Raw genomic sequence first — 14,274 nt, 5'->3', positions numbered from 1 at the left:
CTTATATTATATTAATGAAGCCAGGGACTAGTCCCGAGGGCGTTTCTCCCCTTGCCTAGTTGGCCCACATAGCATGGTAGCACACCCCTGTGGACGGACTAACATGCTAATGAATGCGCAGCGCCGTCACTGTTCATGGCGGCCGTTGGAGGATGGATGTGCAGTGCATATGATCTGGAGTACCCAAGACTGGGCGGCACGGTGGCTCAGTGGTTAGCAGTGCAGTCTTGCAGCGCTGGGGTCCTGGGTTCAAATCCCACCAAGGACAACATCTGATAGGAGTTTGTATGTTCTTTCCGTGGGTTTTCTCCGGGTTCTCCGGTTTCCTCCCACACTCCAAAAACATACAGATAGGGACTTTAGATTGTGAGCCCCAATGGGGACAGTGTTCCTGATGTATGTAAAGCGCTGCGGAATATGTTAGCGCTATATAAAAATAAAGATTTGATTTTGATTTTTTTTTTCGATCACGCGCTCTAAACCGATACCGGGTGTAATCTTCCCGGCTTCATTGAGGTACAGTGCGCATGACCGGAAGTGCTGAGGACTGCGGATCATGTGCACTGCACATCCATCCTCCACCATGAAGACTGAGGTATGTGCGACGGCGCTGCGCATTCATTAGCATGTTATTATGCCCACAGGAGTGTGCTACCAAGCCATGTGCAAATCAAAAAAGTCCGTGGAGCCTCTGTTAGGAGTCTCGACACAGAAACTAGCCAGATATCCCTCCGGGAAGGACCCAGCCAAGGAGGGGTTCTTTTTAGGAGACCACCATAACCACCATATTAAGTGCCCCTTTTAGTCAATATCCAACTCTTTGACAAGTTTAAAGATATGACAAGGGAAATACCAAGGCCAGGTATCCATCCACAGACAGCTGTTTCGGGGTATTGCCCCTCATCAGTGTGGAGTAGGATTCTGGCCAGGTAATGCTATGCTATGTGGGCTGACTAGGCAAGGTGAGAAATGCCCTCGGGACTAGTCCCTGGCCTCATTAATATAAGGAACGATCTTTAGAAATACTTTTTCTAAAGATCCCTTTATCTATGCTAGTGTACACAGGGACTGTTGGGGCAGGGATTAGCAATATGCACCCAGAACTGCCCATGGTCCTGGGTGCAAATTGGACCTGACAGGTTCCCTTTAAGACTGATCTGAAATGACTGGAAGAAATACGTAATTACTTACCGGTAATGTGTTTTTTCCGAACCCATGACGGCACCACGGGAATATAAGGGTGCCGTCATAGGGTGAGGGAAAAATACGTAATTACTTACCGGTAATGTGTTTTTTCCGAACCCATGACGGCACCACGGGAATATAAGGGTGCCGTCATAGGGTGAGGGAAAAATACGTAATTACTTACTGGTAATGTGTTTTTTCCAAACCCATGACGGCACCACGGGAATATAAGGGTGCAGTCATAGGGTGAGGGAAAAATACGTAATTACTTACCGGTAATGTGTTTTTTCCGAACCCATGACGGCACCACAAGAATATAAGGGTGCAGTCATAGGGTGAGGGAAAAATACGTAATTACTTACCGGTAATGTGTTTTTTCCGAACCCATGACGGCACCACGGGAATATAAGGGTGCCGTCATAGGGTGAGGGAAAAATACGTAATTACTTACCGGTAATGTGTTTTTTCCGAACCCATGACGGCACCACGGGAATATAAGGGTGCCGTCATAGGGTGAGGGAAAAATACGTAATTACTTACCGGTAATGTGTTTTTTCCGAACCCATGACGGCACCACGGGAATATAAGGGTGCCGTGATAGGGTGAGGGAAAAATACGTAATTACTTACCGGTAATGTGTTTTTTTCCGAACCCATGACGGCACCCTTATATTCCCGTGGTGCCGTCATAGGGTGGGGGAAAAAATCCCTGATCTGACCCTATACAGGATAGATCGCAATCAGACCACGGTTTGGTCAACAGCTCTCTCCCCCGACTCCTCCGGTAATCAAAGCTTATCTCAAAATGATAGGCAATCCAAAAATCAGTCATGCCGGATCCTCCTCTCCCCTGATATCATCTGTCAGGGGATGGTTCCCATACAGATCTGTGGGCTCGCAGATATAGGCAGGTTCTGCCGTTGTCAGTTTAATGTGTATGGGGCCTGACGCCAGAGACGAGCGCGGCTGAAGAAAGCGTCTTGCTCGAGAACATCCAGGACTCGCTGTGACCTTGTGGACTCGCTAACAAGCAAATCAGCCAGTGTCAGATTACACAGGTAAACTGACACGCTTTACAATAAAAATTAACGCATCTTTCACCTCCCCCTCCTGAGTTTTACACTTGCAGCCTGTGAACATGGGAAGAAGAGTTAGCAGTTATCTCATTATCATCACAGGTAGGCGGCAGCAATAAAAACATAACTAACAGGTCTACTTTAAACCTGGATGTAGAGAATATAGAAACCACCAGTATTGGTGATGGCAAACCGAACTGTCGGATGTTCTTTCTCCCCTGACACTGTTATGGGGTCCTAAACAAGAGCCACAGCACACTGACTAATGGCAGTCAATGGGGCCAATTCATCAAACTTTAAAGAGTTGCACAATTTTTGGCAAATTTTGGTGTTTTCATGTCAGTCGAGGCCAGCTCCGGCACAGTTGGCAGGATGGCGCCCGCAAGACACATTCATCAATGGTTATGCCGCTTTAGTGGGGTAACTTTCACCAGAAAATGTTATTTCAGACCCTGAGATAATCTGCAAAACAGCTCAGGCTTACAGGCAGCATAAAAATAGCGGTGACTCTTCCAGTTTTACTAAAAATGGAATAAATAATATGGAAATATCTGTAATCTGCAGAGAAAACTATAAAAAGGAGGATAAAAATAAAAACAGAAGTTAATAAAGTGTTCAGCACGACGCATACCTGCCCTAGCCGAGAGAAGAAGCGAAACACCACCGAGGGCTTGCCATGCACTGACTCTCCGATACTGTCGCCTTCTGACATTCTGCTTCTGGAAAACACAAATGGATCAGATAAATACAACACAAGTACGAAATATCAGAGGTCATCATCAGTGCAGGTGTACTGTGCAGAGACACAAGCATTAGTGAGTAGCGGGTACTACCATGCTCGGGTGCTTGTAACTAGTGATGAGTGGCACTACCATGCTCGGTACTTGCAGATACTGAGCATGGTAGTGTCCGCCCATCACTAGTTACGAGTACAGAGCACCCGAGCATGGTAGTGCCCGCTCATCACTAGTTACCAGTACCGAGCACCCGAGCATGGTAGTGCCCGCTCATCACTAGTTACGAGTACAGAGCACCCGAGCATGGTAGTGCCCGCTCATCACTAGTTACGAGTACTGAGCACCTGAGCATGGTAGTGCCCGCTCATCACTAGTTACGAGTACTGAGCACCCGAGCATGGTAGTGCCCGCTCATCACTAGTTACCAGTACTGAGCACCCGAGCATGGTAGTGCCCGCTCATCCCTAGTTACGAGTACTGAGCACCCGAGCATGGCAGTGCCCGCTCATCACTAGTTACGAGTACAGAGCACCCGAGCATGGCAGTGCCCACTCATCCCTAGTTACGAGTACTGAGCACCCGAGCATGGTAGAGCACGCTCATTACTAGATACGAGTACTGAGCACCGAAGCATGGTAGTGCCCACTCATCACTAGTTACGAGTACTGAGCACCCAAGCATGGTAGTGCCCGCTCATCACTAGTTATGAGTACTGAGCACCCAAGCATGGTAGTGCCCGCTCATCACTAGTTACGAGTACTGAGCACCCGAGCATGGTAGTGCCCGCTCATCCCTAGTTACGAGTACTGAGCACCCGAGCATGGTAGTGCCCGCTCATCACTAGTTACGAGTACTGAGCACCCGAGCATGGTAGTGCCCGCTCATCACTAGTTACGAGTACTGAGCACCCGAGCATGGTAGTGCCCGCTCATCACTAGTTACGAGTACTGAGCACCCGAGCATGGTAGTGCCCGCTCATCACTAGTTACCAGTACTAAGCACCTGAGCATGGTAGTGCCCGCTCATCACTAGTTACCAGTACTGAGCACCCGAGCATGGCAGTGCTCACTCATCACTAGTTACGAGTACTGAGCACCCGAGCATGGTAGTGCCCGCTCATCACTAGTTACGAGTACTGAGCACCCGAGCATGGTAGTGCCCGCTCATCACTAGTACGAGTACTGATCACCTGAGCATGGTAGTGCCCGCTCATCACTAGTTACCAGTACTGAGCACCCGAGCATGGCAGTGCTCACTCATCACTAGTTACGAGTACTGAGCACCCGAGCATGGTAGTGCCTGCTCATCACTAGTTACCAGTACTGAGCACCCGAGCATGGTAGTGTTCACTCATCACTAGCAGACATCATGTGGAACACATCTGTGTCTGAAAATGAACATATAAACTAGTGTACAATTTATATGGCGCCAACTTGCTCCTCGTACTTGCAAACATGCTTTGAAATAGCTGAAGTCATCAATGCATCTTGAGAAGATGAGTCCAAGAGGAAGCTGCCCGGCGCCTCTTCTAAACTGGCGAATCTCTTCACATACATATACACACATACACACACACACACACACACACACATATAATATATATATATATATTATACACACATACATATATCTATATATTATATACACATACATATATCTATACACACACACACACACACACACACACACACACACACACGTGTAAGAAGACCTGACAGTCTAAATTGGCGAGGCAAGAAGCCACCAGGGACCTGCCTTCAATTTGCCTAAGGACAACAAACTACACAGCCATGAGAATACGGTGATGCCCCCAGTAATCATCACATGCCCATCTATATCACTTATGCATTCGGCTCAAAAAAATACAAACCTGTTTGATTTTTATTGGCATCAGGTTGCAAGTTTAATGCACATTTTTCCCCAAGGGTGTCAACTATAAAATTAATACAGTAATAGTGCAAATATTTGGGTTGTGCAATCTGTGAGAATAGCAACCAATGTTGCCATGAAGCCCTAGGATAATGGATAGGGCTAGGTCTGTTGCCCTTTAAATGATATGCAAGTTGATCTCTTTATGACATGAAAGGAAGATGATGCACAGCAAAAAAACGCATCTTCACACTTTGTATATACCCGTCTGGTGCGTTGGGGTGATGCCCTTACAGCTCCTCCGCCTGTGCATGATCTGGGCTGTAAGTGCATCGTCAAGCCCCAACGCACCAAACACCTGTATACAGAACTTCAAAACAAGATTTTCTTTCTGCAGGAGAAGCACTTTGGGGTCATAAAGGGATAATATATTAATTCACTTATATAGCGCCATTAATTCCACAGCTCTTTACATACATTGTGAGTCCCAATGGGGACAGAGTTGTCAATCTAAAGTCCCTATCAGTACGTTTTTGGAGTGTGGGAGGAAAATGGAGAACCCGGAGGAAACCCACGCAAACACAGTGAGAACATACAAACTTCTTGTACATGTTGTCCTTGGTTGGACCCCAGCGCTGCAAGACTACAGTGCTAACCACTGAGCCACCGTGGATCCCCTTGTTTGTGTCTTTTAAAGGTCTACACAGTCACATAAATGGTTTGGAGGCATAACATTTTCCCTTTAAAAAGGTATCCACACTTGTATTAGATGAAAGAAGGCTGAACCCAGAAGATTTCGGTGTGTTGAAATGATGATGATGAGACTCAAGCAGTCTCTAGGGATCTGACCGCTGTTTCAAATTATAATGTCATGTGTGCACACGAGAATGAACGATAACAGACACTATATCGGTTATGGACCTTCTCCATGACAGACGCTGACCAACTGATCTTTATTCTCCTCGGACGAAGCTTTTATAGTATGGGTGTATACAAAAGTATTGTCCAATCAAGTATCGCAGGTCGGGGCTTCAAGACGTATATAAATTTACATAATCTCCCTGGATTGGTCAGTCCAAACTTTAGAAATTTCTCCTTTGCTCATCATCTTGGGTGTAGACAGGATATGGCAGCCATCTTCAAATTACTTGTGCTAGTATATACTGTGTTAAGGAAAATCACTAAATATGCAATATACATATATATGTGTTAGTAAGAAACAAAAGCATTCATAAATATGTGTGTTAGTTTACATCTACTAAACTATATACCTGAGTCTATGAAATGGCTGAATTAAGTATTTTTGGTTACTTAATTCTTATCCCCAACAGGTGTACCATCCAACCACCTGATATGTATGGCGGGCCTCCTGACATCATCTGTAGGAGGTTACGGCAGTTGTAATTACAGGGGAGAGAGTCACTGCCAGAGGTGTTAACACTAGAGACAAGCGCTCACGTGAATGGGGGAGTCAGGAGACTTGAGGCCCCCCATACAAATGGCCGTCAGCTGAGCGATGTACGGCCATCCCTCCATTATACAGAAGTCCTTGTTCGGCCGAGAGGTCCTATGTCTTGTGTATGAGAAGACCATTGAGACATCTCTGCCAGCTGCTCAATAAAGTCCAAAATCAGACATGTCCGACCGACATCTCGCCAACAGTCGCCTGGAGCCCTCATACATATTAGCGTCGGCTGATTCCATCTACATCAGTGGGACATACTGTGGTGTAGCCCGTCTAAAAAACAATATATGTCCCACATCTACAATCACGATGTGTCGGCAACCCAACTTTCACCGTTTTACGCTACAGTGGTAACATTTCTTGAAAGTTTGCCCTGATAAAAACAAAAAGACAAAGACATCCGTCATGTAAGCAGTAAGCTGGCACACAGTCAATGAAAGTCAGAATTACGTCTGGGCGTGATCTCCGAAAACCAGACCGACAAGAAATCACCGGTGCTGGAAACTGCAACTCAGTTTGGAAAGTCACAATGAAAGTTGGCTGACATCTCCATACATCACAGGGCAGGTCCATGATCTGAACGCCATTTATAGCTTCTATAAAACGATAATCTGCATAAAACGATCAGCAACTCAGAATAAGACGTTACAAATCTTGTACTGACCCAGATTTATGGCTTATATTTTATCCCGAAGCTGTATGCACAATTCTCCTGGTTCTCTTTGGGAATAGTGGATAGACTTCTTGTTGGGCCGGTTGAAGCCATCAGGAGCTACAAAGAACTGCATCATGTCAAAGATGCAGGGCCTACCCCTAGGGACCCAGAAGACCAGTGCCGGTAACAACAAAACACATATATAATCCCTGTTTTTCCCCCAAGGACTGGTGACAGACTAGAGTTGGACCCAATGGATGGCCACCTAGGAGTGGAGCCCCGATCCAGTCCACTAGACGACAACCAGGGAGGAGGGGTCAGACAGTCAAGTAAGTGAGAGGAGACGGATGTAACCGTACTGACGGGAGTGTACAACAGTGACCTGTCAGGCACAGGCATGTGGTTGCCGGTGGAGTACTCTCGGAACCATAGCACAGACAGGGCACAGAGCCCTAGGTTAGGCAAACGCTCCAGGTAGACCTGATAAAATCTGTACAGTGAGGGGACCATCCAGGACCTCACTGACCATAAAGTCCGGGGGCACCAGCAGTGACGGGAGAACCAGGGACCGGAACACCGACCCTACAGGGTTCAAACTGCCACCGTATGGACCAGAGACTGAGAGACTACCAAGAGGAGACCCCCAGACGCTCCAAGCCATGGGGACCCACCAACTAGAGACAGGTGCAGGAGAAAGAAGCCACCAGGTCACCAACCCGGCACTGGGACTAAAGGGACCAGTGGTGAGGACCAGCCTTCTTTGGGTTGCCAGCCATAACAACGCTGTGAGTAAAGAAACCAGTTACACTGCAATACCTTGTGTGGCCTACCTTCTTTTCGCGCCTAACTCCATCACCTACACCTTGGGGCCCCGGCACTACTTGGAGGGCCCAACATCCTTGCTGTCACTAACATCAGGCCCAGCGGTGAGAGACTGTGCAGCGGCGGCTCCATCTCCATAGCTGCAACCCGCAAGTGGCGTCACAACAAAACCTTTATTATTCCGCTGTACATAACCCCTTTCAAGCAACCCCACCCAGTGAAGTTTCCCCGTAAATATATGGCCCAGGACTGAGTAACCCATAGCCTTGGGGAGAGTCAGACCCAAGCCGGCCTGGTCAATGAGGCTGTCTATTTCAGGTCAGGAGAGCCGAGGCCGAGATCGGGGAAAATACTCCGACTGTGAAACACGGATGGGTGAGACCGACCTTAGGTGCCTCCTTAAAACAGGTTCTCCAGCTCTACAAAACTGACAGTCTACCCTGGTTATAGGCCGGCGGATTATCGATCCGTTGTGGCCAGATTCTCGGCTCTGCGGTAAACAGCTGGTTACAGATAACGCGGCGCATGAGCACATACCAGGGCTGTGGAGTCGGAGTCATAGGTTTGGCTTACCGACTCCACAGCCCTGGCACATACCAAGCTACCTTTTGCTTATGTATTATAGCAGGGTAGGCACTCATTTTGTTCCTTAGGTTTCATCTGTTAATTGGCCACAGTGTGAACATGCTCCTATATGCAGGGCACGTATACCAAATTTAACCCCGGCTCATGTTTTTAATATCCCCTCCATTGTCACAGGCACAGCTACGTAAATTTAGCAGACTCGTAAAGGACCCCTATAGTCTCAACTTTCTGCTTCGTGAAAACACGACACCTCTAGATCCCATCACAAATCCCAATTCTTGAAACTACTGACCCATGCAATACTTTTCTTTTCCTATCAATTACTGAACAAGTCAAAGTGTCCTGAGGTTGCCATCAACCTTAGTCCAGACTGGAGGGATCTACATGATCTATAGAAGTAAAGCTGGATGGATGTAGTGGATATGAGAGGATAGACCACCGGAGTGACCGGAGACAACACCGCTCTGTGCTGCTCTACATACACGGGATGAGGTATCACACGTACAGACAATCATTGCTCGACAGGGTATCCACTGTATTATCCCTTTAAATGGGTCAGCCCATCCGGAGAACGTTTAGGCTCATTCATTTCTTTTTTTTTTCCCTAAAGGGGCTGCCCAGGATAGCTCATCAACATCAAAGCCTTGAGGGTTTAACAATTGGCAACCCCACCAAGACAACTGTTTGCAGAATCGACCACAGTCTATGGAAAATATCGCAGCTCCGGTCATAGGGTAGTAGATGCTCGGGTACTGCCGATTTACTGACGGCCACCATGTGACTGGCTAATCAGTGGGGTTGCCGGGCCACCACCAATCTGACCCAATTGATAAGTTGTCTAGGACTTGACTAACCATGCTCTAACTATAAGGCCTGATATACCCACCGGGAACAGAAGCTTTAGGCCCTGTGCGCACTTACCGTTTTTTCCCGTGGATTTCCTGCGGATTTGCTGCAGAAAATGTTCATAACATCTCTGCAGTGAATCACCAGCAAAACCTATGGGGAAAAAAAATCCTGTGCACACTAGGCGGAATTTGACAGCTGCATGTTTTGCTGCGGGATTCCCGATGCAAAAACAATTGCATGTCAATTCTTTTCCGCACGTCGCTGCGGGATTTCACTCCATTGACTGCCATGTAATCGTGAAATCCCGCAGGGAATAACGCAGGCAGCAAATTCTCTGCGGTTCACTGTGTTTTCCTGCGTTATTCCCTGCGGTATTTTGCGGTTTACCTGCGGTAATGTACATCGCTACCTGTGGTTTGCAGGGAAGTGATGTCATTATGACAGGAAGAGGAAGCGGAGCAGAGTAAACACACACAGATCACAGACACACACACAGACACAGACATCAGAGACACAGACACAGACACATAGAACACACATAGAAATCAAACGGAAATATAGAAAATAAAACACGTGGGCTCCGCTGTATATTTACCGTCCAGCTGAGGTAAGCACACAGCGGCGGCCCGGTATTCTCAGGCTGGAGAGGGAGAGGGGCAGGGTTAATGTCCCCCGCCTCACTCCCACCTCCCGCAGTCGAGAATATCAGCCACAGCTGCCCTGCATTATGTGACAGTACCGGAGTGTCCCCGGCTCTTCCTGCTGCCGTGATGCAATGGCAGTCAAGGTAATACAAGGGGTTAATGGTGGTGGATCGCCGCCATTAACTCCAGGCTTGATCATGGCAGCGTCTATGTGATAGCTGACATGATCAACCCGTAAGTAAAGTGAAAAAACAGAGACACCGAAAAATCCTTTATTTTAAATAAAACACAAATAAGCCTCGTTCACCCTTTTATTAACCCCTCCCGAAACAAAGCTCCGACGTAATCCACCGCTCCGGCGTAATCCACAGCTCCTGCGCTGCTTACATCCAGCCACGACTGACACTGTCACAGCGCTGAATGCAGCCTCGCAGCGAGACAGCAGAGGTAATTACCGGTCATTTCCCACGGCCGGTAATGTGAACTCACTGCCGACCGTGAGAAATGCAGCGATCTGTCCTCTATCTATCTATCTATCCCTCTATCTATTCTTCTATCTGTCTCTTTATCTATCTATCTACTACTATCTATCTCAGAAGGAAATTATTTTTTTTTTCAATGTGCTTTATTGCATTGAATGCAATAAAGCACATGTACCAACCCGCACGCGGCAAAACTGCGAACAATACCGCAGCAAACCGCATGCGGTTTTCAGCTGCGGTTTTTTACCGCGGGTGCGGTAATCTTTCAGTGCCTGCGGAATTTTCTTGAGAAAATTCCATTTTCCAGTGCGCACATAGCCTTAGGGTTTAGAGCTCTGATCACCCCACAGAGGCCATACATGTGTCCTTCTGATGTACGTCTCTATACAGAATAAGAAAATGCATCAATAGTGACCTGGATACTCCATAAATTACTCAGCTGCAGATATATTCTACCTATCTATGGCCACATGTAGGTAAAAGTGCAGACAAGGAAATTATCAGGATCGGAGAGGGCACGGCTCCTGCTGATCGTGTCAGGAGTCTGATGAACTGATAAATGGCCGTGAATCAGCGATGGCCCTGTATCCACTTACTGAGACCCAAGTGACAGCACCGACGCTGACAGAGGCTGGAACCCTGTATTACAGGCCAAAAAAAAATGGCTGAGCGCACCGCACATGGACTGCCCGGCCAGGAGCTGGACCTTCTTAAGGCTATGTGTCCACGGTAGAATGTACCTACGGATTTTTCTGCATGAAAATCCGCGACTTTCGCGGCAAATCCGCACCCGCGGATTTACCGTGGATTTTGATGCGGATTTTTTTTTTTTTCCCCATTCTATACCCAAAATCCGCACCAAAATCCGCAAGAATAATTGACATGCTGCAGATTTTTCCAGATCAAAATCCGCGGCAAATCCGCCGCGGAAAAATCCGCAGCATGGACACAGCATTTCCAAAATGCCATTGAAATGGCTTGGAAGTGCCGCTGCTGCAGATTTTCGGGAAATCCGCGGTAAATCCGCGGCAAAATCCGCAGCGTGGGCACATAGCCTAAATCTTATAAGCTTGATCAATAAGGAGCGCGTCGGGGGACCCCCACACTCTACATACGCCCCCCCCCCCTGGGGGGGACCCCTACATACGCCCCCCCCCGGGGGGACCACACTCTACAAACCTGGGTTTTTGTGCACATCGCTCTTTCAAAACTGCTCTCTAACCTCTCTAAACAAGCCACTGTCCAATCAAACAGATGCAAAGAAAAACACTTCAGTGGGAGTTGGGGGGTGGGGTGGGGGGGGGGGGAAACACACTTTTCCAAAACGCTGGAAGAAAGGAAAAACGCCTCCAAAAAAGCAGTATCCACTCAAAAAACCTTGTTGTTTTTTTTTTTTATTTTAATGCCTCCACCAACTCTATTTGCAGCTAGTCTTCGATGATGAGGCTGTTCGGTCCTCCGGATTCAGGATGCCAGTTCTTCACCGTTTTGTTTCCACTTTCAAATATTGAGACGTCCCGAGGTATGAGCAATTCATACATACATACCTTACATAAGGCTCAGAATGGAAAAATAAGTCAATTTTTGCAGGATTTTTTTCAGTTACCAGGTAGACTCCTTAAACCAGAAATATGTGTGACCACAAACCCATTCCTGTCTGACATCACAAGCTCACCACATCGTATCAGATATGCTAGTATGTACTGGAAACAGAAAGCCTTGTGGACAGATCAGCGCCCGCTCCACACTGGAGAGGAGGCCACAGAAGACATGACACTTGCAGAATGGAGCTCAAGGGCACGGGCAGACACAGACAGGAAAGGGCCCCTAACTGTGTATGAATGATATATGGGCCCTCTGCAGACCAAGGGCTCATTAAAATGCACAATTCCACCTGTCCTGGAGGTAGATATGGGCCCCCTAATCTCTTGGGCCCCTGTGCGGCCACATAGGATGCGCCAATGATATGTTCGCCCCTGCTCTAGGGTATAAAACAAGATGGGGTACTACGGTATATATTTAGGAAGACTAAATTGAATATACAAGCTATAAAATATCAGGAGGTTCACATCCCAAAGATCACATTTGCAAGGAGTTTTCTATGTTCTCCCCAAGTTTTTGGGATTCCTCCGACAGTTCAAAGACATAGTAGTGATAGGTAATGTAGATTGCGAGTCCCAATGGGGACAGTGATCATGGCATCTGTAAAGCGCTGTGGAGTATGATGGCGCTATATAAGCAATGCAGAATAAATAAGCAGTGAAGAGGTTGCGGCATTCAGCATTTAAAGGGAACCTGTCACCAGATTTGGCGACTATAAGCTGCGGCCACCACCACTGGGCTCGTATATACAGCATTCCAGAATACTGTATATAACAGTCCAGACCAATCTGTATAATGTAAAAAACACTTTTATAATGCTCACATATGAAGGGGGGGTCCGGTTTGATGGGTGTCGCTGCTCTTGGTCCGGCGCCTCCTCTTTGCGGCGATCTCTGTCCTCCTTCTACCAAAGCCCAATCAGGATGACGCGTCTACGTCATCCACACAGACCGACAGTGCGGTCCTGCGCAGGCGCACTTTGATCTGCCCTGCTGAGCACAGATCACAGTACCGTAATGCATAGACGTGAGGAAAGGTCAAATATTGCCCGCGTATACGCACTACAGTACTTTGTTCTGCTCTGAGCAGGACAGATCAAAGTGCGCCTGTGCAGGAACTCAATGCCAGCTAGTGTGCAAGACACAGGACACGTCCAGGACACGGACATCAGAAGAAAGAGGGCGGAGATTGCTGCAGAAAGGAGGTGCTGGACCGGAGAGCATCGACACCTATTGGACCACAGAGCAGCGACACCCATTGGACCGGACCGCCCCCTAGGGGAGTATTATAAAGTGTTTTGTACGTTCTACACAGCGGCCTGGGCTCTTATATACAGTATTCTGGAATTCTGGATATAAGAGCTCACTGGTGGTAGCCGCAGCTTAAAGTCGCCAAATCTGGTGACAGGTTTCCTTTAAGTGACCCCTGATCAAAAGGTGTGCCAAAGTGTCAGACCCCGCACTAGTCTTACACTGATAGCTTATCTTAAGGACCATTCCTGAGAAGGTGTAAAGGTGGTGTCACACATAGCGACGACGACGTCACTGTAAGTCACCATTTTCTGTCGCTGTCTGTGACATCCAGCAACGACCTGGCCTCTGCTGTGAGGTCGCCGCTCGTTGCTGAATGTCCTGCTTCATTTCTTGCTCGGCGCTCTCCCGCTGTGAAGCACACATCGCTGTGTGTGACAGCAAGAGAGCGACGAAATGAAGCGAGCAGGGAGCAGGAGCCGGCGTCTGGAAGCCTGCGGTAAGCTGTAACCAAGGTAAACATCGGGTAACCAAGGGAAGACCTTTCCTTGATTATCCAATATTTACCTTAGTTACTAGAGTCCGCCGCTCTCAGCTGCCAGTGCCGGCTCCCTGCTCCATGCACACGTACCTGGAGTACACATCGGGTAATTAACCCGATGTGTACTCTGGCTAGGAGTGCAGGGAACAGGGAGCGTGAGAGCGGCGGACTCTAGTAACTAAGGTAAATATCAGGTAACCAAGAGAAGTGCTTTCCTTGGTTACCCGATATTTACCTTAGTTACGCTTCCACGCGTCGCTGCTGGCTGGGGGCTGGTCACTGGTCGCTGGTGAGATCTGCCTGTTTGACAGCTCACCAGCGACCATGTAACGACGCAGCAGCAATCCTGATAAGGTCAGATCGCTGCTGCGTCGCTATGTGTGACACCACCTTAAGAACCCACCCGGTGATAAGTGTACGCAGCACCCATTCCTGTTAGCAATCATTTTAAAAACCCTTCAAATAGGTCATAGAAGCAAGTCAAAAGTTTTGACAAATGGAGGTCTGAAGAAT

At 47.8% G+C, this 14,274-nt stretch overlaps 1 protein-coding gene across 2 annotated transcripts in view; it reads right to left on the bottom strand.

Moving 5' to 3' along the window:
* RER1 (retention in endoplasmic reticulum sorting receptor 1) overlaps window positions 1-14,274 on the bottom strand; it is a 35,131-nt gene that overhangs the window by 13,688 nt on the left and 7,169 nt on the right. For both annotated transcript variants that reach the window (XM_075328813.1, XM_075328814.1), the window contains exon 2: window positions 2,892-2,979. In XM_075328813.1, coding sequence (XP_075184928.1) covers window positions 2,892-2,972 — 81 coding nt within the window. In that variant the 5' untranslated portion in view covers window positions 2,973-2,979. The remainder of the gene's footprint in view (window positions 1-2,891; window positions 2,980-14,274) is intronic.

The sequence above is a fragment of the Anomaloglossus baeobatrachus genome, chromosome 11 (genome assembly GCF_048569485.1).
Source record: "Anomaloglossus baeobatrachus isolate aAnoBae1 chromosome 11, aAnoBae1.hap1, whole genome shotgun sequence".
NCBI lineage: Eukaryota > Metazoa > Chordata > Amphibia > Anura > Aromobatidae > Anomaloglossus > Anomaloglossus baeobatrachus.
Note: the sequence above shows the minus strand (reverse complement) of the source record. Positions and strands in the feature narration are given on the sequence as shown.